The following is a 26,505-nucleotide window of genomic DNA, read 5'->3' as shown; positions in this document are numbered from 1 at the left end:
TAAGCACATCATTGTGAATTCTCTCTACCCATCCTTCAAAAGATCACAAGTTTATCAGTCACAACAGGTCTGGACAATCGCTTTACAGAAAACTACCAAGCACACAATTTACTTTTGGTTGTGATAAACCTTTATTTGGTTACAACAAAATCCCATTGTGGATCATGTGTACAGATTTAAGGCTGGACAAAAACAAAAATAGGTAATATTTCAAAACGGTACCTGCGATGAATGTGAAGGTGATAAATTCCTGTTAAAAGGTGCCTGCTTTTTATGAATAAAACCAAGAGCCTAAATGGATCAACAGCACGGTGTGTGGAGAAAATTTACACAGCTTTTACAAACAGACACAAACTATATTTTAGTCTCTTACAAATCATTGAGTCACACTTGCTCATTAAAAGCAATTTCTACTTGATAAAAACCACCCTGCAAAATGCAAAGCGAATTAATAAGCAGCTTCTGTACAAAAAAGAAATAAACACAGCACCACTTAATATTACAAAAATCATATATGTAGTAATATTTAGTGCATTCTTTGAAAGCACCACAAGAAGTGCAGGATCAGATGTGAGGTTATGCGGCTGGTCAGCAGTCATATCCATCTTGGAGGGAACACATGGAAACTCATCTCTGACCAGATCTCCACCTCATCTCGTGTCGAGATCAGGCCTTGAGGTCCTGCGGTCAGATCATTCAGTGCAAACGTGTTCCTCGTTCCAGTCTGAGAGCCAGTTCTAATTATTTGTTTAAGGCCCCTGTGTGGTCATGACACATCTGTGGTTTAGGGGAAGTCTTCAGCTAGGTGCTGTAGAGTGCTCTTTTCAAGGCCGAGGTGGATCGAATTCAGGTAGTGGAGAAACCTGGGGGAGGGGATGAAAGCACAGCTCATTTGTCTCTGTAAAGCCTTCTCAAGATAATGTCTGTACGAGTTACAGCTGCATGCATGCACCTTAACACACTTATTTGTGGCCAGCTATATGCTTGGTGTCAAAAACAAAAACAACATACCTCATCCGATTGTCAGTTACTAGAATAAGTAATTAACCACATCCTGCCAACAGTTGAAACCAAGACCCACTGCTGGCTTGCCAACTGACAAACAAATGATGTTTGGGCATTGCTCACCTCCGTTTGACCTTTCCCTGCTTCTTCAGCTGCTCCGATCTGCAGATGGCACGAAGGGCTGGCAGGTAGTCCAGAGCAGCTGCTGGTCTGTTTCCCAGAATACCGACCACTCCTCTCAACATCAGGCTCTCTATAGCGTCTCTCCTCCTCTGGACCAGCCTGGAACCCATCAATACACATTAGCTCTCTGTGAACTGGCTTAGGATTCATTTTTTCACAACATTTCTCTTGTTCCTGAGTTAATCCAGAGTGGCTTTACACCAAAGAGAGACTAAGGAGACTCACTGTAGTTGACAGGAGCTGTCCTGAGTGAAGCTGTAACCTTCACAATGAGGGGCCACAGGGAGGGTGAGTTCTGCTGCAACCTCTTTTCCCAACTCCCCTTCCAGCTGCTGGGCTTTGTCCCAGGCCTCTGCTACCGAGACCCGACATCTGTGGAAGCTCAGCGCCTCCACAGCAGCCTGGATCTCCACAACGCGCTCCCCCCTCACACATCTCCCTTTGTCAGCCTCCACCCTCGTCTCATCTGTCATCCCATCTTTCACCACTGCACCAACTGGTGACATTCCTCTGTGAATATCGTCCACTTCTGGATGAGCAAGCAATGTGGAGTCCATGTAGGACATGGTGTCTAAAAAGTCAGCTATTGATTCTAGACACTGTGAGACGTGGAGACTTTTTACCCGCTCTTCAGGAGTCAGTGGCTTCTTTTTCACTATTTCTGACACTAGACTGACTTTAATTTCCTCCTGTGCCCGAGGAGCACTCGGCTGTTTGCAGAGAGATTGAAAACTGTCTTCTGAGTCTGAGTCATGCAGCCCATCATGGTCAGGTAAGCAGTGCCTTCTCTTGTTCTTCCTCATTCTGCTGGAAACTTTAACTGGACTGCCATCGTCTGAACAATCAGAAGACTCTGGGCTATGGGGTGGCCTGGCATGGGATGGCAGCGTGGATGATGGTGGCTCTTCTGGATTTACAGGATGGTCTTGTAACACAGAAACACATTGCTTCGGTTTGTGGGTAGAGGTCTTCAGCTGTGCACGTGGTAGAGGTAAGAGGGTCACCATGTTGGCATATAACAAATTCACTCCTCGTCGCCTGCTGTCTGTCAGCAGCTCCCAGCAAACCACCTCCTCCACTGGACTCCGGCTCTGTTAACAACACATACCCAGACAATATCGAGTACCAACTCCAAAAAGATGATGCACACAGACACAATGAAGAAATCGTAAGGTCACATTAATACAGACCTCACTTGTTATGAGCTCTAACCAGAGTAAGAGGAAAATAAACTGTTTACCCTGAGCAGCTCCCAGATGTCTCTCTCAGGTTCTATATTGAACAGGCCCAGCTTGGTCTCAGTGCAGCCGGTATCACAGGGAGGGAGAGTCACTTCACACACAGACACATCTGCTGCCTCACCATCAGCCTCTGGTTTCAGTTCGGCTTTTAATATAAATGAGGGAAGAACTTATGTTAAAAGGTCATTTTAACTTTATTCGTATTTTCTTCACACAGTTACATAGTTTAAAAAGGTGCATTTTTAGGTGGTATTATAATAAAATCTACATAAAACAGCCGTACAGACAGTCAACAGCAAGTCATTCCACTGTTTAAGTTGCAAGTCTAGACATAGGATCTGAGAGAAGAGCTTGTTCTGCTGATGTTAAGTGTGTGACGTTGTATATACAAGTTTAGCAGGTCAGAGAAGGAGCTGAACTGTTTAATGCTTTGTGAGTGATGAATAAAATGTTTAACTGAAGGGATGCTAAAATCTGCAGCTGCATTTAGGACTAAGTGCAGAATACAGCTATAGTAACACACACAGGATGTAATAAAGGCGTGAATAACTTTCTCAATAGTTTAGCAATAATTTGATTTCAGAAATAAAAACAATACGTTATTGACATCTATAAACATCAAAAATGTAAATACAGAAAACCAACTTATTAAATATTTACCTATTTTTGCACATTTTGGGCATTAAATCGCTAGTGTACCTTTTTCTTTTACCTTATTGTAGTTCTGATGTATTTGTAGGGTGCATCTAGTTTGATTTATCTTGGTTTTATGACTCTTGTCATTGTCTTATCTGAATTTATAGTTTTGTTTAAATTTCAATGTCAAATATTTGTTTTGTTTAAACAGGGCATCCTTGGAAAACAGTTAAATAAGTTCTCATTGGACTCCCCTGTACAAATAAAAGGTAGAATAAATGAAAAAAGAAATAAAACACATTATTTTAACATTCTGTCCTGCTCAGACACTTACCATTTTTGCCAGATTGCGTCAGTGGCCTGGTTATGCGGCGGCCACCAGCGCTGCGAGTCCAGAACTGTAGCTGCAGTAAACTTTGCCTGATGTCACAGCCGTTGAGTCTGAGCAGAGAGCTGATGTCTGACAGGTCTGTCCTCATGTCCTCAGCCAGACACAAAAGCTGCAGGTAGCTGCCCACATTCAGCTGTACCAGAGACACAAGAGGGCGCTGAAAAACTGACTCAAATCATTAAGCACAAAACCTTTATCACAAGCTTAGGCCACATTAATCAACTGGTGCTTAACATTCATACGTAGGAATCCTCCACTCACCACTGACGGCATTTTGAAATGGATCTCCTCAAAGTTACCATCAAACATGGTGCTGAAAGTAGGATCTAGAAAATGTAAAGAAAGAGATTTTATACTCAAAAATCTGAGTATAAATAAACTTGATTAACAGGTAAAACCTTGCCTTTGACTGTGCTCCTACTCACCGCTGGTAGTGAGGATGACTGGCCTCTTGGTAGTGGTCATGAATGTCTTGACGGCAGCGAGAAACCCTGAGTCATTGTCAAAAATAACATCCGCTTCTTCAAACAGAATGAGTGAGGTAGCCATGTTCTTATTCTGTTCTTCATTAGGGGTTGAAGCTACTGATGATTTGGCTGTGATTTCTGTATGCTTCTTGATACCCTCATTATTTGCCTTCATGCCTTTCTTCGAAGCATCTTTATGAAGAGATTGGGAGCAAAATATTTACAATTAAAGCTGATGAAAAAACTTTTCATGAACATTACATGATCTGTAAGTTAAAAAACGGATCCACTGAAAAAGCATTTACCTGCTTGTTCATCCTTCTTAGTGTTAAGTGGCTGCTTCTTGGTGGGTCGATCCATTTTGAAGAAGTTAGCTAAAGAGGTGGGAGCCAGGCCTCCTCTGTTAGGACCTCTTGGAGACTGAGGATGTTTCCTGGGAGAGGAAATCACCTTGCAAGGAAAGTTAACCTTTCCTGAAAGATGAAGAAAACTGACAGTTCATTTTGTAATATTCATATTGCATACAAATCCTACATAAAACATCATGCGCATTAGAAACAGTGCTATCAGTATCAGCTCTGCACATACTGGGAGAGGATCCAGGCCTGACAGTGCCAGCGCTGCTGCTTGTGGCGTAGCTACTGAAGTAGGTGGGTTTGTGGGCGTTGACCCCTTGACTGTCCACCTGGTGTGATTGAGTGGCTTCCCTCAGCTGGGACAGAATCAGACGACCACTCCGCTGAGATGAAGCGTTAACTTCAAACACCTTGGGACACCAGAGGGAAATGAGTAGTTATGTTCACAGAAAAAACACACTGCTATGAAAGGCATGTGATGCTCTCGTACCTTGAAGCCCAGCTCCTGGGCACAAGCATAGACTGCAGCAGTCTTTCCTACTCCAGTGGGTCCTGTAATAAGGACTGTATTACACATGTCTTCTCCATCCTGGGAGTCGTCTTTTCCGCTGTCCCACTCAGAGTCTGCACACAAAGCCCCATCACCCAGTCAAAACAAACATGCATTAAGGCATCAGTTATGAAGAGGAAATAAACTCAGCATTGCTCCAATCTCCCACCATTGCTGTCTTCCTCTTGTTTTTTGTCTTTCTGCTTTTTTCTCTCTTCTTGGTCTGTACGGAGTTTCCACTCCTTTAGCCAGCTGTACAAAAAATAAAAAGGAACATAAAAACACTCATATCCAAAGGCCATGTTGCACAAATTTAGGTTAAGGGCTGGTAACATGTAAGAAATACAGTACACAACAAATACAGTGGCCATTGTTTTTAATGAAAGCAGTTTCAGTGTGGTTCCTCACCTGTACAGCCTCCTAACTGAGGCGGTGTTGCCTATAATGTCACTGGAGTGCTGGGGCTGGTATTTGTCTGTCCACAGCATGTCCTCCTTCATCACCTCTGTAGGACAAACTGCAAAGTTTCACAGAGTAAATAGCTAATGGGACAAAGTTTGTTACAGACTCTGAGGGTTTTAGAAGCCAACTGGATGAATGCATCCAGAAAACATGTTACCAATGAGGATACAAATGGCGCATCTCAGGACCACACACTGAACGCTGTCACACCAGTTTGGTAGGTCTTTTCCTCTTGTAGACAGTTCATAGCATAGCTATACTGTTGTATACTCTATTTTCAGTACATTACAACAAGCATAAGTAACCCATGGTAACCAATAATCAATGGTGGCTCTTGCAAACAATTCAGATACATTTGATTGCAAACTTGCTCTGACATGAGTTATAGCTGGTTGGGCCAAGAGTTTCCTATGAACCATTTGTTGTCCCTCTTTGTTTGCCGATTGCAGGTTTTTCCTCTTCAGCTAATTTATATGCTGGTTTCCTAATTAGATTAGGTACTGTTTATTTGTTTCCTCACCTTTTTTCCCAGTGTCTGCTCCCAAAAGCATGTCATCCAGCTCTTTGGATGGGATGGGAGCATCCCGCCTGGATCTCTGTGCTCGTCTTGTACAGCCTCCCCTTTTTGCCGGCTCTGGACTAAGTGCTGAAACGTTTTCTTGTGAATGGTTTGCCCGCTGCTTCTTGGTCACCTTTACTATGTTTCCCCCTTCATCATCCATCCTCTTCCTCTTCCCTCCTGCTGTTTCAGCTGGAAGCAGGATGTTTGCAACTGGTTCTAGCAAGCAACATTCATGAGGATAATTTTCATTTCATGCAGTTTTCGCATATTTACTGTGGCTGTTCATTTATCGTTACCCTGATATTTGTGCTTTGATAACATTTTCTATATAAACATAACATCAATGTAACTTAAAAAATTGTGAGCACTCAACTTTCCACCTGGTGGATGCTAATAAATAAATAAATAAATAAATAAATAAATATTTAGTGAAAATCAGAATCCAATCACCATCAATCTAAAGTGCTGCAAAGCACCATATCTGTTTTTGCTTCAGTGCATGAGTGCAGTAACTGCCTGTCAGACTGACCTGAGGCTGTGCAGTGCTGCTGGTGGTCGCGACGTCTCTTCAGGAAGCGAGTGATGAACATCTGAACAGGGAACGGAGGGTTAGAGGCACTGACCTCCTCCATTAGAAGCTGACGAACACTTTCAGATATCTCAGGTCTCCAGCCAGAAACCTGAAAAGGCAGAATATTAAGATTCATTGTTGTGTCTGCTGTTTAAGCCGCCCCTGGTAGGCTAGAGGTTAAGGTGCAGCGCTCTTGCCGCTGTGGCCCGGGTTCGACTCAGGGTTGCATCAGGATGGGCATCCGGCATAAAACACGTGCCAAATGTCAACATGCGAGTCGTCAGTGTGACGATTCGCTGTGGCGACCCCTAAAATGGGAAAAGCCAAAAGCGACTTTCTTTCTTTCTTTATTGTTGTGTCTGCTGTTTAACTCCACTGTAGCTCTTCATCACAGTTTTCGGTCATTTATCGTGGGGAATCTAAGTAGACTACTAACCACAAAATGCATAAAAATACAAGGAAATAAGCATGGAAGTGTGTTTTTACATACGTAGCATTTAAGTACTTCTCAGCTGACAAACTAGAAGCTTTATGCTACTACACAAATGTGTTCATAAATATCAGCATACCCTTTCACAGAAGGCTCTACGGGTGGGTTCCGTCTTCAAACAAAAGGAGCCAGCAACAGATAGAAGAGGCCTGGATGCTTGGCTACACGGCTCTTTCAGATGACTCAGTAAAGGCGAGTCAGGCCATGGTAGACTCCACAGAGGGCAGTCTGTAAATACCCAACAAAGACAAGTTTTACTGGGCCCTTGACTACCTTGATTGATCTGTGTACAACTGTTTTTCATGATTCAAAAAAAAGAAATATCAATGTCAAATGATGATGACATGCATACAGTACATCTGTGAGGGAACAACCTACCGTTTGGTGGTTGCTTCATGTGTACAACTGGTTGAAAGGAGGAACAGGAGAGGGAGTATGCCTCTTTGGTGGCAGTGGTCTTGGCTATCTGCTTTCTAAGGGACTCAGGCAGCCCACTCTTCAAGAACTCTCTGCGCGCCCTGAACTGCTCATCGTCCTGGGAGTTTTCAGAGCCCTCCTGACTGCTCTCAAAGATGGAAACTACTGCAGATGCCTTCCGAACACTCTTCTCTTGGCCCACGCAGGCCACTTTGGAGCCTGTCACAAAGAAAATCCAGCACCATTAAATATGATTTCTAAAGATTACAACATAATGCTAAACAATAAAAGGCAATTTAGAGTGGGAAAGACTACCTGGGACAGTCTTGGTCTCTTTAGGAGCTGGCATGGCTTTACCCAGAACATCATTCAGACTACGTAGAGATTTCTGGGATTTACTCTTTTCTGGTGCTGTCTGAGGAGTGGAGGTCTGGTTCTCCCCAATGCAGATCACAGAATCCTGAAAAAACAGTAAATACAAAAAGTTTTTGGTTTCACTTGGTGTTAAAGCGACAACTCAGTAATGTGCAGTAATCATCACAAAGATCGCAGGGCAAGAAAAGTCCCCCAGTGTTTACTTCATCAGGGATGAGAAAGGTTCAGATAAAAAATAAAAATAAAAATAAAAAATTCAATACCTTAAGAGCCAATTGCCAAACAACCTTTGACTGGGCCTCTGCTACTTAGCAACAATGGGCTAAGTACACTTGCTTCTTTCTGGGTGTGCTTAACTGCAGCTCTTCTCACAAATAAGACCACTGAAGAACTTGCAAATAATTTATAGTTTTATAAACTGTACATACTGCCATACGTTTTGTAATCTGCGCATGAAATCTACAAGGCTTCAAAGACTAAATGGTTTACAAAGCAAACAGAGTCCGAGTGTATTAATACTGTACTGTAATTAAACAGCACTGTTACAAGATACAGAAAAATCTGAGCAGAGAATCAGTTATAAATCAGATGCTTTAAGCTACTGTGGATATGTTCAGCATTGTGTGTTCTGCTGTTGATTAAAAGGTTTTGAGTGACAAACTAAAAGAACTGGACCACAGGGCTACCTGCAGGTGCTCATGTTTGTAACAATGGTTCCTTGGTATGTCTACCAGCTCGTGACAAAGCCATTCAAAAGACCCTTTAAAATCTGTAAGAATTTGTTTTTAGCTCTTGTTGGCCTTTTACCGTACCTCATCTTCACAGTTCTTCTTCTTGACAGAGGCCTTGTTTCGTGATGAACGCCTTAAGGTGCCCTTCTCCTCTACACTAGCTTTCTTACTCCGCTGAATCACTTTAGCTTTCTTCACCAACTTCTTTGCCTGCTTCCTTTTTTTAGATTCATTTGATGTCTGAAAAAAAGAAAAAGTATTTCATCCTGCATGGCTCATAATTATGGAAACGTTTTAATTAAAATTTTCTGGCAAAATCAGTTCAACAAGTCATTAAATTTAAAGTCTGTCCAGTTTATAAAACATGTCATACTTACTTTACTAGCCAAAAGGGAGTTTAGGCCACTTTCAGCCTTTGATGTGGAAACATTTTTTTGGACTCTAGTAAATTTAATCCTTGTGGAAAAAGAAAACATTCATTAGGACATGAAAACATATGCAAAACAAAAACTAGACCCTTAGAACATACATAAGTATACACTCAGTTTGCTGTTTAAGAATACACCTAGTTAAGACTGATGCAGTCCAATACAACAGTCCTTCAATAAATCCTCCTTCATGAAGGTGATAATTTTCAATTGTTGCTGAAACTGTTTTAAAGAGGAGATGATTCAACTGTATGGTCATTCTGAAGGGCGCAGCAGGTGATACTGGTGCACTGTATATTGTACGTTTGTATTGCATCTGCATTCATTTTAGCTTGGTATACATACCAAACTGCCAACTGAGTATATACATACATCTAATATACTTTTCACAGTATCCATTAAATCAAAACTATAAGCATATATCACCTGATGGGACTTTGTTTTATGTCAGGAGGGCACACAATCTCTGCTACAAAAACTCCGTGTCTGGACCTGTGTGTCTTTGGGGTTGAGATCCTTATAGGGCTGTCAGGTAAAGCAGCATCCTTTGTGCATTTTCTGTTGTTTCTGACAGGGGTTGTTGGGGCAGGCTCAGGTGCTTGTCTGATCACAGCCTGTCTTCTGGACCTCCTCACAGCTGGGATGGAGGAAGCTGGAGTGATGAGAGGTTCCTCTCTTTTATCATCAACATTAATCAAGACCGCTATTTCTTCCACGGGAGCAACAGCAGATGAGGTGGTGACAGCCTCCTTTTCTACTTTAGCTGTCTTTCTACCTTTTCTTGCTGGTTTCTTTTTAGCCACACTGTTTTTCTGAGAAGCAGCAGGGATTTGCTCAACAGAGGGAGGAATTACAGTGTCATCCTCAGTAACTTTGTCTGCAGCATCCAAACGCTTCTCGTCAGCCTGCTTCTGCTTGCTCTGGCTCTTCCCAGGTTTTGTCTTGGACCCATCTAGGCCAGGCTGTTTGAAAGCAGCCATGAACTGCTTCCTCTCTGTCTCACTGCACTTGGAAGTGAGTTCACTCTCAAGTACAGCCAACTCTAGATCATCCTCTTGAAGAACAACATTGGATTTTCGTTTAGCAGCCAGAGGGGTAGAAGGAAGCTGGGGCCTGACCTCTGTCTGTGGAGGCGATATAACCTTAGTAGGACTGTTGGCCCTTTTTCTTATATTAAAGATAGAAGCAAATTTTCCCACAGCCTTCACTGCTTCCTGTTTTGCTGGGACTACATGCACTTCAGCCTGGATGGTAAGGGTTCGGGGTGAGACTTGGAGCAATGGCTCCCCAGAACATACATTTTCTTCAGCTTTAGGAATATTCAACTGGTCAGTGTCCATTTCCTCTGCCTCAGAGCTGATTGTAATTTTGTCTTCTTTGCCCTCTTCATCTTCTATGTCCTCTTCACCCTTGTCCTCACTCTGACTCCGTAGAAAATCCTCAAAGGAAATTGTGACTGTGCTGCTGTTTAACTGAGAGGCTTCATCCTCATCAACCTCCATGCTAACATTGCACAAGGAGTTCTCAACTGGCTCTGGTTGCTTTGCCTCTTGCTGCTGCCTCTTCCTAGAATTTCGTGCAGCATTTTTTACCCGTTTCGCCTTATCACTTGAAGGCACAATTGGAGATAGGGTAATACTCTTCAGCTCTGGTTTAATTCTAATGCTATCCTCACATATGGATATATCTTCATGATGTGCATCTTTGTCAGGCTGCTTCACACTAACAGCCATCTCTGATGTCCCTGCAGTGACACAAGACTCAGCACTAAGCTGGGCCAGCAGAGCTGCTGTATCGCTGCCAAGGACCTCACAGCTGCTGGCTGCCTCTGCTGCTGAATCTCTGCTGTCATATGGTTCTTCTAGAATTAGGCAGCTTGCCTCCTCCTTGTAGCTAACAGTTTCAGCTCCCATAAGCTTCCTTGCAGCTTTGCTGGCCTTTCTACCCCGTTTCTGAGATGGTTGCTTCACTACTGCCTCTGGGCTGATGTGTTTTTGTGCAGAGTGAGACATCTGACAGTTCCCTTTACATTGTTCTGGTGAGCTGGACTTTCTTTCAGAGGATGGAGCCTTCCGGCCAAAGTAGTCCATGATGATGTTGGATCGGGGAGGAGAAAAGGGTTTCTCCACAGGCTTGGCAACAGGAGGGAAATAGTTTGTTATTGTCTTAACAACGGGATTGCCACCATCTCTGCGAGATTTCTTGCAAGGCTGTTAAAAAAAAAAGCAACAAAGTTAATCAAACATGACAATGCATAAGAATGATCAAAAACAAACTGCATTTACTCCATGTCAAGGCTCAACTCAGTATCATAAATATACCTGGGTGTCAAAGTCTTCAATGACAGATGCCATAGCCACAACACCAGCCATAATTTGAATAGAACTGAAGCAAACGAAAACAATGTTATACTCACAGAGAACAGAAAGAGTATTCACTGAAGACAACATCAGAGATTTAGATGAAGTGTTAACTGCCCTTGTAGTGGGTCAGTGGCCTGAGTCGCCTGCAGAGAAGCTTTATCTCCCTATCAGTCCTCATATGACTAACTAGTACAATGCCCTTACAACTAGTTAGAACTAAATAGCGATCCAACAACCTATAACTAATCAATTAACACAGAGCGTTTTCAATTCGACTTTGGATGTGACAAAAATGTCAGCTAAAACCGCAACACTCAAGGTCTCTGAAAGAGTAAACAAATGTACTACGCGAAATCAGCCACGTGACACTGTGAATATTAAATAGCCTTATACAGTGCAACACAAATAAACAGTATCAATACTATAGAATACATACCATACTACGCAGGGAGGGAAGAGTTGAGTTACGACTAAGATAAGTCAGTATAACAATTCTTATATACAACAGTTTTAACTTTATAATATATAAATTCGGGTAGTGAGACAACAACTAACATGAAATTTAATAATATTTCTGACATGGCGCCCAGCAGCTCTTCCAGTTTAGTGCCAAAAGACAGATAGGCTAGGTAACTTACATTAACTAAAACACTCACCGATAACGTGCTGCAACTCATAGACGGTGTTCTTGTCTTTTCTTATTCATTCCCCGTGTATGTGTGAATTAGCAACAGAGGCAAAGTTCATCGTGTGAGGCGGACAGCTGTGTGCTGTCAGCAGACATATAAATATCGTTATAAAACAACAAGCTAGCAGACTTCGCTAGGTGCTACTTTCAGAGCAGCTTCGCTCCTCCCAAATCCCAAAAGTTGTCCAGACATTTACGCAAAGTGAAGAACGTTACAGTGAAGCTACATAAACTATTCCGAGCAGACACTCAAAGTACATAGTTCTTAACATCTTTCAAAAACGCGCCAGAGGGGTTGTGAATTCAAGAGCGCCAAATATACATGACCTTTGACATGAACAAATTCCACCAATCACAGTCAGGAAAACGCTTTCGCCATTAGCTTACGTAGTTCACCCACAAGAAAAATGGCGTCTGGCGTCGCATCTAATGGAGAGCAAAAAGTGACAGCCACCTCTGCTGGCTGCGCCAATACAACATGGAGCTCCCCCAGTTTAGCCTACTACGCCACTACTACAGTATGGGTAATATTTATCAGGATAACTGCAAATATTTCTCCGGATATTTGTAAATGAATTATAAGCCAAGCAAAGACATTTCAGTAAGCTTTACAAAGAACTGGTTAAAGTCAGTTTCATGTAAAATTGTTGCTATAACTAACAATTACTTTCACTTTTGATTAATTAGTTACCTTTTTACAGAAAACAGTAATTCCCATCACAATTCACAAGAACTCGAGGCAGTGTCTTCAAATGTAAGGCCCTCAGTACAAAACCCTTAAAATATTCACTTTATATACAGTACATATAAAATAAAGAAGACACAAATGTCCATGGTTGAGAAGTTGAAATCAGGAAATATCTGATAGGCTGTTTCTGTTTTAAAGTATCTTAAACAATGAAAGGATTATCAAAATAGTTTTCAGTTTTTGTCTGTTAAGCTCTATGTAAAATTCTCAGCGAAGTAACATTTCATTATCCTGCCAGATGATTTATGATGCTTCCCTTCTTACAAAGGTTAGTGCTTTAATGATCACCATTTCTGAGTGTTTAATTCAACCTTGTAATGAAGTTACAAATAGAAAATGTAAGTTTTACAAAGATGTAAATCTTAATGAACACACTGCAGTGGCTTCTGTGAAAATGTCTTATTGTTTTGTGCAGCCAGACATAATATTTGACCAAAGATATTAACATCAGTCAATATCAGTAAACTCAAAAATGACTAGTATCAATCTCTGTTCACTTATTCGAGTGAATGCACTGTATAAGTTTCTGAATCTGAATTCTCTTTTGGGACCAAAATATGCAAGTTATATTTGAATACAGTTTTTACTGAAATAATTGATCAATTACACATCAAACAAATTCTAATTATTTTCCTATTAACTGGCTAATGATTTATTATTTCAGTGCTATTTAACAGTGTAACACACATTATAGATACCAGCTTTCATCAAACTCGATTTGACAGTTCTAGGTGAAAGGTTATCCAATCAGAATCGTTGTCCGGTGCAGATATGTTCTTGCACCAACCGGGGGGGGAAACAACGATTTTGTTTGGATAACCTTTCACCTAGAACTGTCAAATCGAGTTTGATGAAGTCTGGTATCTATACTGTGTGTAGTGTAAAAACAAAGAACTTACATTGATAATTATTATGATACATTTATTAAATTTATGAAAGAATCAAACCAGAAACTTCAGAATTTCATTCATTAAACACAATTTAAAATAATTGCTAATAACTGCTTCAGATTTACAAATCACAGTCTGATAGCCTACAATACATTTTTTTTCCAGAAATTTTCTATTGTACTTCTGATTTGGCTTTGAGCTTTGCTGATTTGAGGTGCGTGAGGTGTGATGAATTGATCCATATGTATCGTCTAAGCAAGGTTTCAGAGGAATTGGTGAAGATAAAGAAATGGTGTGATAGTAATTTACTATCTTTGAATTTGGAGAAAACTAAATATATGGTATTTGGGAACCGTAGACCACATAATGAACTTCAATTGAGAATTGGGGGTGCTAACATCGAACGGGTATATGAAATCAAATTTCTGGGTGTCATGGTTGACGACAGATTATCCTGGAAATCTCATATCAGATATGTTCAGCATAAAATAGCTAAAAATATATCGATATTGGCAAGGGTTAGATATATGCTGGACGTTAAAGCATTGCGCATTTTGTATTCTTCATTGATTTTGCCATATTTGGAGTATGGCGTTGAAAACTGGGGAAACACTTACAGGAGTTCACTTCAACCATTGTACATATTACAGAAGAGAGCGATAAGAGTTGTGCACAAGATGGGGTATAGGGATCACGCAAATGTAGTTTTCATACTGTCTAAATTGTTAAAATTCTTTGATTTATTGGAATATAAGACTGCAGTGTTTATGTATAAAGCCAGGAACAATTTATTACCTGGTGGAATCTAAAAATTATTTGATGAAAGGGAAGGGGGATACAACTTAAGGGGTCACTTAAATTTAAAAGTTCATGCTATATGTACAACCAAAAAAAGATTTTGTATTTCTATAAGTGGGGTAAAACTATGGAATAATTTAAGTGTGGACATAAAAAATAGTAATAGAATTGAGGAGTTTAAATATAAATATAAATGTATGTGTCATACAAGATATATGCAAGAATAAGATTTATTCGAGAAGGCATTAAGGAAACACTCTGTTTTAATTTTCTGTGTATTACCTATGTAGAGATACTGCTTGCAGCCAATGATGCATGAAATTTTTTGTATAATATGATGTTATGGGGTAGGACTGGATAAGTCTGACTTCTTCCTACTCCATTCAAACATGTACTAGGTGTAAGCAAACTGATTTTGGATTAGCATTGGTTGGATATGTGTAATTATGTGTGTGTTGCTGTCATTTGTTCTGTTCTGCATGTTTGAAAGAATAAATCAAATCAAATCAAATCAAATCAAGCATGTAAACCAGTGATTTTTGTACTTCCCCCCATCACACACCATTCCCCTGCACTCAGTCTTCATACTAATAGCTTCCTTTCCAGGCCAACTGTGTGGATAACTGAACTGATGTGTTTTTTTTTAACTAGACTCCAGACTTACATGCTGGACACTTTAAGACCCTTTTCTCCTGAGCTGAGGTCATTGTACTCTTTGTCATTGAGGAATGTGTACCGTGAATCAGCAGGGATATCTGTGGTCAACATTTTACACTCTCTACAGGGACCATCTTTACTGCCAGTGAATTTCCTCACAACCTTACTGCCCATATATAGTGTTGTCATCTCACTTAGGAGGTCCAGACGGATTCTGATAGGATAAATTCAGGAGGGCTGATATCAGCATCAGTGTTCTGATGGTAATAAGCTGCAGAAATATGTATATTTTACAGATTGTTTTTCATTGTGGTATGTACAGTATATATTTTCTAATCTATCAACAAGAGTGAAATTTCTTGCATGTACACATAAACCTTTTCTGATTCTGAGTTGCCCATACCTCGGGTTTTGTTGTGTTGCTGGCCTTGGCTAAGCACTCTGCCAGGATTCTGATATTCCCAGGTTTACTAGAGGTAGATAGCTGGTCTTGGACACTCTCCCAGACCACAGAACAGTCCATTGGCTCTTCTTGATGGATATTAATACATAATAAAAAATAAGTGATTGTAATTTAAATATATATAATTTTCAAAAATTAAAAAGAATCAAAGATCATTTATCATGGTCTCTGTGTTGGGAATAAATCTGTCTAGTGATTAGTCCAGTGGCTCCAGCACTTGGTCAGCTTTGGCTCCTAGATGTGCATAGACTGTGCCTGTCCACAGCTACTTCACAATCAGAAGTCGCTCCAGCATAGCTGTGTTCATCCATAATCTCTTCAGTATTGATGGTGATCCTGGGACTATCCTGAGTAGATTGAGCACCTGACTGATGCTCTGTGTCAACCTGGGGACTCTCCTGGGAGGCGTATGTGCAGAACTGCAGCAAGAAGTTGTCAAGATCTTGCTCACAATTGGTCTTCTCTGATTTGGTGAACATCAGTCCAGCAGCCTGGTATTGACACTCAAACTGGACAGAGTCAGGGTTGTCATGATTACCACCATGAGCTGAAAACAAACACACACACCACCTTATTAGATACAGTTACAATCAAATACCATGCAAGGCAAGGTTGGGCTTAACACAGTACTCATTTACATACCCCTAATGGTTGAGTAGGCTCTCTCAAGGCAGTTTTGATTTAAACGATTTGTCAAAAGGTAGGACACCTGGTGGCGTTCACGGAGATCACACCAGATCATTTTCAAGCACACAATGTTGTGCTGCCACCCCTCTACACATGGAATCTGCTCAGTTCCAAGATGAGCACCTAGAAGCTTCAGACAGGGAAGCCACTTCATGCACTTTTCCAAGAATGGAAAATGTGCGGATGCCTCTGAGAGAGCAGACTTCAACTGGTGAGAATCCTTGAGCTGCTTGGAGCTGAAGCAGCTGAAGATGCCATCAAAATTTTCACAGAATTTGGCAGCTGCCATATAGTTCCTCTGAGACTGATCTGTGAGATGTTTTATCTCTGCCAACGTCTTTATCCCTACAGCAACAGAGTGGCTCAGGACCTGAGTAGCAAACTTGACACTTGTGGAAGCAGATGGGGGGAGATACACATGCTTCTTAGTAAGATGGCAACACAATCTGATGTCCTGTTTGCTGTCGTATTTATACAGATCCTCCAGAGTGGACCAGATGATGTGATCTCCATCCAGTGCAAACCCGTGGCTGCGCCAATTATTGCGTATACTCTTGATAAGATGTGGTGGATCCCACAGACAGAACACTCTGACAGCATCTACTTCAAAATATGGCTTCTCCTTTGTTACACCCAGACAAGCAAGCACTGAACAGTTACTATCACCCTGGTCACAGATGAAGACTAAGCACTCTATCCCAGCCTTCCTTAACTCACAAATGGCCTCTAGCAGCAATGACTGAAGCTGGGAATGTTGTATGGGCCCACTGGTGAAGCAGTATCCAAAGAGTTGATTCCACTCTTGGAACAACCCTCTTACCATGAATGCAGAGGCAGAGCTGGCAACATATGGAGTATGTTGACCATTATCAAAAACCTCAATCTTGTCTGCCTCTTTGAGAGACGTCTCACCAGTGATGATAGCACAAACCTTATCCATGGGCTTTGTGGTCTCCATAACCTTCTTCATGTTGGCAAGAATATTTCGATTAAAACCAGGTTTGAAATCAACGGACTTCATAAGCTTCTGCAGTGTTCGGACAGATGGCATAGAAAACACTTTGTGCAGTAGTTTGTAACACTGTGGGCTGGCATGTAGTAGAGCCATGAAGAAAGCTTTGTCCTGAGTGGTCCACCGGAAACCATGAGTCTTGCGCTGAGACATACGCACCTGTGTACTCACAAAAGCATAGGTTTTGGCTGGCAAGAGTTTCTTCAGCTGCTTCATCAGTGACTCCTTACTAACACCTGCTTTGCTGGTCTTTATTTGCTGATTCAGTTCCCTCACCTTCGCCTTCAGCTTGCACACCTGTGACTTCAGACTCCTGATCTTCTTCTTCATAGCACATTCCTTGGCAGCAGCTTCAGGGTCTGGCAGCAATGATGTTGGTGTCACCGGCATCAACTGTCCTGCTACAGCAGCATCGGTTGTGGCAGTATCTCTCTCTGGTGAACAAGGGGTTTGTTGATCGCTGTCTGCAGTGGATGAGCCTGCATTTGACAGATGAGCAACATGAGTCTGTTTGCCTGTAAAACAAACATACATTTTGAAAAATATGAACTACAGTAAAACCACTGCAGTAAATAGACAAGATATTAAACTGATAAAAAAAAGAAATCTTACGTTTGTTTGGTGGTAATTCCTGGTGAGTCTTTGGTGGGTTTCTCCTTAACTCCAAGTCCAGTGAAGGTTGTGGGTTAACTGCATTAATCCTTGTGGGCTCTGCATTCCATTTTAATCCCCCATGGCTATAAGATAAAGAAGAAAGACAAAGAACAATATAGTGACTTACTGTATATACTATTTACTGAATACAAAGACAAAAACAAACACATACAATATATAAATATTTTTGCATTTTGTTTTTTAAATTATAATAGTAAGCATCCTTCTGTTTTTGTTTTCATTCGTTTTGAAGTTGAATGCGATGTTTATTCAGTATATACATACACATCAAATGCTCTCTTGAACTGGCTAGGGTGAAAATGTGCACTGCACACCCTGTAGCTCTGATGGAGCCGCTGAGAACTTATCCCCACCAATGATGCATTTCTGAGGCTCTGTACCCACCTGGCACACCTGTAAAAGGCAGCATTATATTTATTCATTAATTTTTATATTATAAACACATACAGTATATTCATTTATTTAGTGTTTGTAATGCAAAATATGAATCTATAAGAAGCAATAAATACAAACATGTAAACAAGACATGTAAAACTTTACAAATATAAGCTTTGTTTATGATCATAACCACAGCTACTGAATTCATATTCAAACAGTGACAATGTTATTAAAGGAGGCATCCTACGCTACCTGTCAGGGTCTTTGGGGAAACGGTGAAAAGCAACCTGTTTACTGTTACACTGATAGTTTTTACAGTTAATAGCCGAACACTGTTTTCTTTTATTCCACTTGGAATTCAGTTTCTCCGTCATGTCTGTCCACTCTGTCGATGTAGACTTTCGTGCCCACTGGCTTTTTTTCAGTCCAAAATGGCTGCAGCGCTATTGCAGCACCGAAAGGACCTTCCCGGCTACCGTAGTGTCCCATTGCCTTCCCACTTCTGTCCTCCACACAGTTCTGCTCCGTTTTCCCTCGCTTGTCTTCTGATCAGCATGTCAGAGTACAAAGTGGTATCGTCACCAGGCTTCGGTCCCCCTCTAGGAGGAGAGGCAGGTTTTGGGAACGGAACAGAAGGGAACAAGAAAGATGCGTTTGCTGACGCCGTGCAGCGGGCCCGGCAGGTGAGGGATGGATGTGACAGGCAGGAGCATGTTGCAGGACGGGTAGCTTGACGTAACAGTTATTTTCGAGTCACCGGTGTACATCATAGTACAATACTGATCGTTAGCTTGTGCCCCACATTGTGATCTGGGCATTAAAAACAAAATCAAATAACTTTGCAAGATATTGTTATTATAAATAGGTAGAGGTAGGACTACTGCTTAGCCTACTGTGTAGAAACATCTATATTATCTGTTCTGATTTTTTTTTCTTCCTCCATAAATTAAAAGGCATGGCCCAACCGCCAGGTTTTCTGCTTTCTTTCCCCTTTTGCCTTAACTTTATTGTATTCAGATTGTCTTTTTACTTATGGCCACATATGTACGTGAACAAATGGGTTTAAGTAAATGTAGACACAGTTGTGTGATATATGTGTTTAATTTACATTTGTATGCACATATATATGGGTATAGGAATATTCTGCCTTTTGTTTTATGTTTTTGTTGGGCTCTAAATGTGAAAAAGAAATGGGATGGGACGTCCGGTTATACTGTCTATACCACATATCTGTACATTGGTTCTAAATCAAAACAAGGTTAATTGGTATAACAGTGTTATGCAGGTGTTGCAGGTATGATGCCAAGTGGATACCTGTTAGATGCAGCAAGCTGTGGCAAAGCCTTGAGGCCATTAAAGGCTGTTTCACAAAAACAAAATGTAGCAGTTAAGAAACAAATAAAATTAAAAAGCCAAATTATACACAATATCCATGACCATCAAAATCAAATATAAAATAGAATTATCTAAATCAACTGAGAATGGAGGATAACTTCCATGAATGTAATATGTACTGAATACAATCCAAATGTATGCCTTACAGTATATTTGAGTGTTAGCATGTGCATATATTTTAAGTGCACTCAGTGTTTTTCATATCTGTGAATTTGAACTTGTGTTTCAGATTGCAGCTAAGATTGGGAGTGACACTGTCCCTCCCATGAACAACACGTCATCAGATGCTTTTCCATTCACCACACAGAAACGGCAGCTGGAGGACGCAGGTAGCAGTGCTTTACCACCTCTTTATTGCATAGTTGATGATGTTTTTTTGATGCACAATGTATGCGGCACTCACTCCCAGTTACAGTAGATATCTGTCGTTTCCTCACCTGACAGATGAACCAGAAAGCAAGAAACTGGCTGCACAAAGTGACTTAGATTCAGCAAAATCACTGTGTGAGTTTCATCTTGCTGTTTTATGCTGTTGACTTTATGCTTTGCTGTGTTTATAACTTATATCAGTAAGCCAAGACCTGCCTGCTCCTTACATTGTTTTCTAACTCTCTTTTTCTCTCTGTTGCTTTATAATTTCAGCTATTAGTGCACAGCTAGCTGCTCTTGCACAACAAAGGTGAGATCTTGTAGTTTTTAGTTGATTGTGTTTTATGTAGATGTAATCAGTCTTTGTGTTGTGACCATGGAGGGAAGAACGGCTGCACAAAAAAATGCAGAAAGTTTACAAAGTTTTTTTAACCTGGCATGTTGCCTCCTATTTGTCGTCTTTGTTTGTTGATGGTGCCAGGCCCGCCGCCGCCTCAGAGGAGTACAGCGTTCCAGACAGTATGGTGGGACTCAGTGAGTGCAGCCCAATTATGTTTCAGTGATAGCGATTTTTCAGTATTTCTGAGATATAGAATACAAATAGGTTCAACTATTGTTGAACCACCAAAAACATGCAGCTTTCTCTTTCTTCATCCCCAGTTATTGGTCGTGGCGGTGAACAGATCAATAAGATTCAACTGGAGTCAGGTTGCAAAGTTCAGATTGCTCCAGGTAGTGTCTGTGGATTTAGCCTGAACAGTTTTAACATTGTGAACAATTTTATGTACCTTTTGGTGTTAGTAATGTACTCCACCCATCTCTGTCTCCAGACAGTGGGGGCCTTGCAGAGAGGAGCGTCTATCTAATAGGCTCACATGACTCCATACAGTAAGTTTCAAACTTTAAACAAATAAGCTTATTGTTATTTCATGTAGAAGCATCATAAATGCTCACCAACGCTGCAGCAGGCTGCCCTGTGTATGTGGTAAATCACCAAGTTTGTCAGAAGAGGGGGCAGGACAAGAATATCTTTCAAAACAATGTGCCTGTGACACAGTCATATGTTTTTAAATGATGATGTTTGATGCATCATGTTATTTTTAATTGGTTAGATATAATGAACTAGTGCTCATTTTCATAAACATTGCAGGATGTAAAATTAGATAAGTCTCCTTTGCATTTATATCAGCTTGATGACATAATGTTGTCTAGGAAAGCCAAAAGGCTGTTGGACGACATAGTGTCACGAGGGAGAGGTACACCTCCTCCATCTTATCATGAGTCCACCGATGGACAGAACGGCACAGTTCATGAGATGATGATCCCAGCTGGGAAGGCTGGCCTTGTCATTGGCAAGGGAGGAGAGACCATCAAACAGCTGCAGGTACATTGCGTAGCTGTTGCTTTTGCCATTTTTGAATCCACTACCAACTAGATCTGTGTGTAGGTGATATAAAAAAAAAGTGGTGTTTTCAGATTGGGAATTGTATAATACCATATCTTTATACATGAAAATGGTTTTATAAATAGAGCCAAAAATACACGTTTATCCTTTGTTTGTATCAGTAATTTGATACATAATTATAATTGATTGTGTGCTACTCCAGGAGCGTGCAGGGGTGAAGATGATCCTGATCCAGGATGCTTCTCAGGGACCTAATGTTGACAAGCCCCTGCGCATTATAGGAGACTCCTACAAAGTCCAGGTACATGTATAAAGTCATTTCATCAGGTTCAAAGTAAATGTGTGGGGCTGAGTTGCCATATATGCGCTGTTCCCTATGTTTGAGCGGCTCCCTTCCTGTTCAACTCCTCAACTCCAAGTTGTCCTTGACTGGCTGCCCATTTTGATGACTTTACCCCCAATGCACGCACACATACATTGACATGGTACCTGACTGGACCGGCAGTTGCAGATGTATATTGCACTACTTTAGTATTTATTACTATGTTATACTATTATATATTAATATCCTCTGATGTATTTTTCTTAATTTAATGATTTTTTTTTTTTACTGAACTACTCTTTGTATATTTACAATGGCCCCCAGGGGACAAATAACATTAATTGAATTGAATTGAATAGAATATACTGTAATCAATATGTTTTCTATTTCAGCAAGCCCTGGAGATGGTGCAGGAGATTCTGAGAGAGAGAGACCACGGTGGCTATAGTGAAAGAAATGACTTTCATGGCATGGATGTGAGTTTGATGGTAGAAGCAGGAGAAAGGAGAACTAGGATTAGATTTCTTTGAAAACAAAAAACAACCTGTTTTCCACTCAGATCCCCGTACCACGACACTCAGTTGGTGTCGTCATCGGACGCAATGGAGAAATGATTAAGAAAATCCAGAATGATGCTGGAGTTAGAATACAGTTCAAACAAGGTGATGACTTTTTAATGGTTGCATTTATAGAAATTCAAGATTTTGTTGCTGTAACATTTTCCATGAAGACCACATTCACATTCTCATCTGTGTCAAGACCTCTTGAAAGTTTGATGTGTCACTAATTGTCATAGTAAGTGAATCAAAGTGCTTTTTGTGGATTTAATTTTTTTTCTCAGATGATGGGACTGGTCCAGATAAGATTGCCCACATCAGCGGTCCTCCTGATTGCTGCGAACATGCCGCCCAGATCATCAACGACCTGCTGCAGAGCATCAGAGTGAGGGAGGAGGGGCAGGGGGTAAGGATCACTCTCTGGTACACACACAAAGGACCTGTCTCGCTCTGGAATATGCTTTTGTTCACTTATAGCCTAAAAGATGATAATAAAAATAGATATTAGATAATAGATCAAATTTAAGATCTTAATCAGTTGTGGATAACAGTAAATGTATAGCAGCAGCCTTGAGGCAGATTATTTTACTTTTTAAGCTTCTAATGTTTGCATCAGAAGAACTTAACCTATAAACATAAGCACTATCTGTAACCCAGATCTTAAAACAAAAGCAGTGCCTACTTTTCACTATAAACGTACATTTCTCAGAGACAAACATCTACAGTACCACGCTGTCGTCATCAGGTGTTCTCTCTGTGCCATCGAGAGGGTCCTCCGGGCATGCCTGCGGGCAACAGGGGCAGAGGAGGAGGACAAGGTGGTTGGGATCCGTCTGGAGGCGAAATGACCTTCTCTATTCCTGCTCACAAGTGTGGGCTCGTAATTGGCCGAGGAGGAGAGAACGTTAAGTCCATCAACCAGCTGACGGGGGCCTTTGTGGAAATCTGTCAACAGCCGCCCCCCAGCAGAGACCCAAACTTCAAGCTGTTTATCATCCGGGGCTCGCCGCAGCAGATCGACCACGCCAAGCAGCTCATTGAAGAGAAGATTGAGGTACGCATCGTTCTTGTTTTCAGTCACAGTAACCAGCTTAGAATGAGAAGCCATTTTGAGTCATAGACTAGTGCATTTATTTGATGTGTGATGGTGCTTCAGGGTCCTCTGTGTCCTGTGGGCCCGGGGCCAAGTGGTCCAGGTCCTGTTGGTCCATTGGATCCCTATAACCCCAACCCATATAACCCAGGACCGCCTGGGGCCCCGGGACCACCTCAGTGAGTAGTTACAACTAATTTGCCACTCTCTGTGCCGCCTTAGCCGTACAATGAAAGCCACACATTTCAGCATATGTTAAGAGCATCTAAGATGAAGTGTTTTAGTAAATCGTTTCTTTCTCCTCAGTGGTGGTCCTCCGGGGCCTCACCAATACACTTCACAAGGCTGGAGCAACACCTACCAGCAGTGGCAGCCCCAGGCACCCCATGACCCCAGTGAGTCACCTTTGACTTTACTACCTCTCCTCATTTTCAGGAGTCAGTGTTTATTTCTGCTCATTTTATCATGTTAAACACATCAACCCAGACTGTAGTGCTTTCACTTCAGGTTATGTTTCACTGCACAACCCTTTTAATCTTTTCTGATGAGTAATAAATGTGTTGTTTTCTAAATCTGGGAAGGTCAAAAGGAGTACTGGTGGAAATGTAATGAGATGCTGTGTCTTTGCCTTGAGAATTTCTGGCTAACCGTGTCTCTGTTTCCCCCCTGGTTTCCAAGCCCGGTCTCCAGGCCAGTAGCAGGGGCTCACCCTCACCCTATGAGGACCTCACCCCCTCCACCCTGCATCTTTTTTAGGCAAGGCAGCAGCCAGTGACCCCAGTGCAGCCTGGGCAGCCTACTACGCTCAGTACTACCAACAGCCGCCGGGCTCTGTGCCAGCCCAGTACCCCGCAAACCCAGCTGGAGGTGCCCAAACATCAGGGGACCAGACTCAGCCTGCACAGACGGCGGGAGGCCAGCCAGACTACAGCAAGGCCTGGGAGGAGTACTACAAGAGGATAGGTAAGACTGCCAATGAACATCATCTTAACTAACAAATGAAAGATTTTGTTTTCTTAACTAGTGCTAAAATGATTTATTGATTTAAACTAAATAATGTTTTAGTCGAATTGTTTAAGTAAAACTGCCAAACATTTTCTTATTCAAGATTTTCAGCGTGAAGATTGATGATTTCATCATTGTAAATAGAACATCTTTGGATTTTTGAACCGTCAGAAAAGAGTAAATTAGCACTTAAATGTCATTACTCTTATTTAATGGACAAATTACTTGTGAAAAACAAATGGATGTGAAATCATTTTCAGTTGCCGACATAATTTTAACTTGACAGCAGCACCGGGTGCTGATGGGAGTGCAGCATCCACAGCTGGAGGCCAGCCGGACTACAGCGCAGCCTGGGCGGAGTACTACAGGCAGCAGGCAGTGTACTACGGACAGACAGGACAGGCCCCCGGCCAATCAGCCACTCCCCAGCAAGGACAGGTTGGTGCAGGGGCCACAGCATCATGTTTCTGTGCTATCTGTGCTTCTGCTACATGTGTCAAGGAGAGTTCCACTATATTTGTATTTGAATAATACACTTTACGATTTATAGTAGTGGTTTTAACACAGAGATGTGCTTCCTTTCAACTGGTTGTGTTTTAGATGCAGTGAGAGTTCACGGCAGAAGGTCTGATGCTCAACAGGATGAAGAGGACAACCCTGAACTTTAGGCTAGGATCACTGTTAAGTTTAATTTTTTAAAAATCTTTTATTATAAGTAGAACTGTAACCTTTCCTCAAATGCCAACACATCTATCTAATTTTTTGTTTACTGTCCTCTTAAGACTTTGAAGTCTCATTTTAACGCACTTTCACATCTCAGTGTAATATTTACTGAATTGCACAGCACTATTAGAACAATAATATTGTGTATCTGGTACAGATAATATATCAGACATATTTTTAAAGCTTACTTAATTCGCTCACCATGTTTATTTCCCTCTGGTGAGGCTTGCATTGTGTAAAATAGTTTTATTTTGCTTATGAATGTGTACAATATTTTGTGTGAGTGTGGCAGTTTGACAATGTACATATGGAACAGGATGCGTTGACTAACACTTGTTTAAAGCTGGTAGAGATAGATAGATAAAAAAAAACAAAGAGCAGGGCCACTCTTCAGCTGCAGAACAGCTTCAGTCAGCTGCCTACTGTGACAGTCATAGCAGACCAAGCCAAGCCGCGAGCGGTTTGAGGGAGGAAATGTGGAAATGTTTTTACACCCAGATTATTATAACATTTTAACTGGGGAGACCGTGATAAAGCCTAATAACTGTCATTGCCTCCCCATAAACTGCTTAAATTATGCACCTTAAAAAAAGGCTGTGCATCTTTGTTTTGGCCTTGGACACAAGTGGCTAATGTCATTCAGTTTATGTTGCCATGTAACTTTTCTCCTTACCTCACTTTGTTTTTATTACATGCCCATCTGTGATTTTGCTTCTTCAAATGTTCTTTCTGGAGACAGAAGCTAACAGCTTTAATTTAGGGTCAAGAAAAAAATACACTGGCTTTGAAGGACAAGATGCAAAGAAAAAGATGCTCTTCAGTTTTGGCTGGCTTACTGTCAACAACCATAGTTATTTCATGTTGCTCTGAAGACATTTTACACATAATAATAGCAGCTGCTTATCTGTCTTGGTCATGTAGTGACTTTAAAGTGTCTTTTTCACATGGAGGCTCTGCCATCAACTAGTTTACACAGCTGCAGGTTCTACATGGGCAACATGTCACACAAGGTTTACCATGCATTTGAACCATGCTGTGGTTTCATCCCAAATTTCAGTGCTATTGCCTTTCTGCTTTGGTTTTTAAAGAGGCAAACAAAATTCTTTGCCTTCCCACTGTCATTGTTTGTGCACAAAAGAATGAAATTTAGTCTTCCAACGTGTCCCACTTTAGCTTGGTTTTGAATTACAGGGATGTGTCTGGTATGAATCTCTGTATTCTGGACGGCAACTGTGAGTTGATATTGTGAATAAATGACTACCAGCAGCAAACCTCTGAATTAAAAAGTGGAAAATGTCAATTACTTTACAATGTAAACATTTTGTTGTCTTTCATGTATTGTTTTTAAATGGTACATTTAGCCTGTTGTCACCAGATGCAACAGAAGTGCAGCTGAGATAAGACACCAGTAG

At 41.2% G+C, this 26,505-nt stretch overlaps 2 protein-coding genes across 6 annotated transcripts; one reads left to right on the top strand and one right to left on the bottom strand.

The window, feature by feature from the left end:
• Positions 1-120: 120 nt before the first annotated feature.
• On the bottom strand, positions 121-12,276 carry atad5a (ATPase family AAA domain containing 5a). 3 transcript variants are annotated; one of them, XM_020616433.1, is made up of 22 exons: positions 11,885-12,276; positions 11,187-11,250; positions 9,292-11,075; positions 8,815-8,893; positions 8,519-8,677; positions 7,647-7,791; positions 7,293-7,550; positions 6,994-7,142; positions 6,383-6,533; positions 5,812-6,069; positions 5,238-5,346; positions 4,999-5,081; positions 4,770-4,903; positions 4,512-4,689; positions 4,229-4,396; positions 3,882-4,115; positions 3,718-3,782; positions 3,400-3,589; positions 2,429-2,574; positions 1,414-2,279; positions 1,129-1,287; positions 121-863 (listed from the first exon to the last, which is right to left on the bottom strand). In XM_020616433.1, exons 2-22 carry the CDS (start codon positions 11,235-11,237, stop codon positions 785-787), a joined length of 5,445 nt encoding a protein of 1,814 aa, XP_020472089.1. In that variant the 5' UTR covers positions 11,238-11,250; positions 11,885-12,276; the 3' UTR covers positions 121-784. The 3 variants fall into 3 exon arrangements, with proteins under 3 accessions (XP_020472089.1, XP_020472090.1, XP_020472091.1); XM_020616434.1 differs by having other exon boundaries at positions 5,812-6,042; XM_020616435.1 differs by lacking the exon at positions 11,187-11,250.
• Positions 12,277-18,580: 6,304 nt separating this feature from the next.
• Positions 18,581-26,376, top strand: LOC109969523 (far upstream element-binding protein 2-like). Of its 3 annotated transcripts, none has more exons than XM_020616457.1 (18): positions 18,581-18,907; positions 19,849-19,948; positions 20,064-20,123; positions 20,262-20,298; positions 20,470-20,522; positions 20,649-20,720; positions 20,819-20,876; positions 21,201-21,372; positions 21,596-21,694; positions 22,108-22,191; positions 22,275-22,377; positions 22,557-22,678; positions 23,018-23,326; positions 23,429-23,544; positions 23,672-23,760; positions 24,122-24,328; positions 24,660-24,808; positions 24,971-26,376. In XM_020616457.1, exons 1-18 carry the CDS (start codon positions 18,656-18,658, stop codon positions 24,977-24,979), a joined length of 2,091 nt encoding a protein of 696 aa, XP_020472113.1. In that variant the 5' UTR covers positions 18,581-18,655; the 3' UTR covers positions 24,980-26,376. The 3 variants fall into 3 exon arrangements, with proteins under 3 accessions (XP_020472113.1, XP_020472114.1, XP_020472115.1); XM_020616459.1 differs by having other exon boundaries at positions 18,636-18,907; positions 24,657-24,808; XM_020616458.1 differs by lacking the exons at positions 24,660-24,808; positions 24,971-26,376 and having other exon boundaries at positions 24,044-24,211.
• Positions 26,377-26,505: the final 129 nt, after the last annotated feature.

The sequence above is a fragment of the Monopterus albus genome, unplaced genomic scaffold (genome assembly GCF_001952655.1).
Source record: "Monopterus albus unplaced genomic scaffold, M_albus_1.0 scaffold174.1, whole genome shotgun sequence".
Lineage (NCBI taxonomy): Eukaryota > Metazoa > Chordata > Actinopteri > Synbranchiformes > Synbranchidae > Monopterus > Monopterus albus.
The sequence above is the reverse complement of the archived record's forward strand: the minus strand, read 5'-3'. Positions and strand labels throughout refer to the sequence as shown.

Coding starts and splice junctions, on each gene's coding strand:
- atad5a (XM_020616433.1), bottom strand. CDS start 11,237: ATGGCTGGTGTTGTGGCTATGGCATCTGTCATTGAAGACTTTGACACC. Junction 4,904..4,998: donor ACAAGAGGAAGACAGCAATG/GTGGGAGATTGG, acceptor CTTTGTGTGCAG/ACTCTGAGTGGGACAGCGGA. Junction 4,397..4,511: donor CAGGCCTGGATCCTCTCCCA/GTATGTGCAGAG, acceptor TTCATCTTTCAG/GAAAGGTTAACTTTCCTTGC.
- LOC109969523 (XM_020616459.1), top strand. CDS start 18,656: ATGGCTGCAGCGCTATTGCAGCACCGAAAGGACCTTCCCGGCTACCGT. Junction 19,949..20,063: donor ACGGCAGCTGGAGGACGCAG/GTAGCAGTGCTT, acceptor CTCACCTGACAG/ATGAACCAGAAAGCAAGAAA. Junction 22,378..22,556: donor TAGAATACAGTTCAAACAAG/GTGATGACTTTT, acceptor TTTTTTTCTCAG/ATGATGGGACTGGTCCAGAT.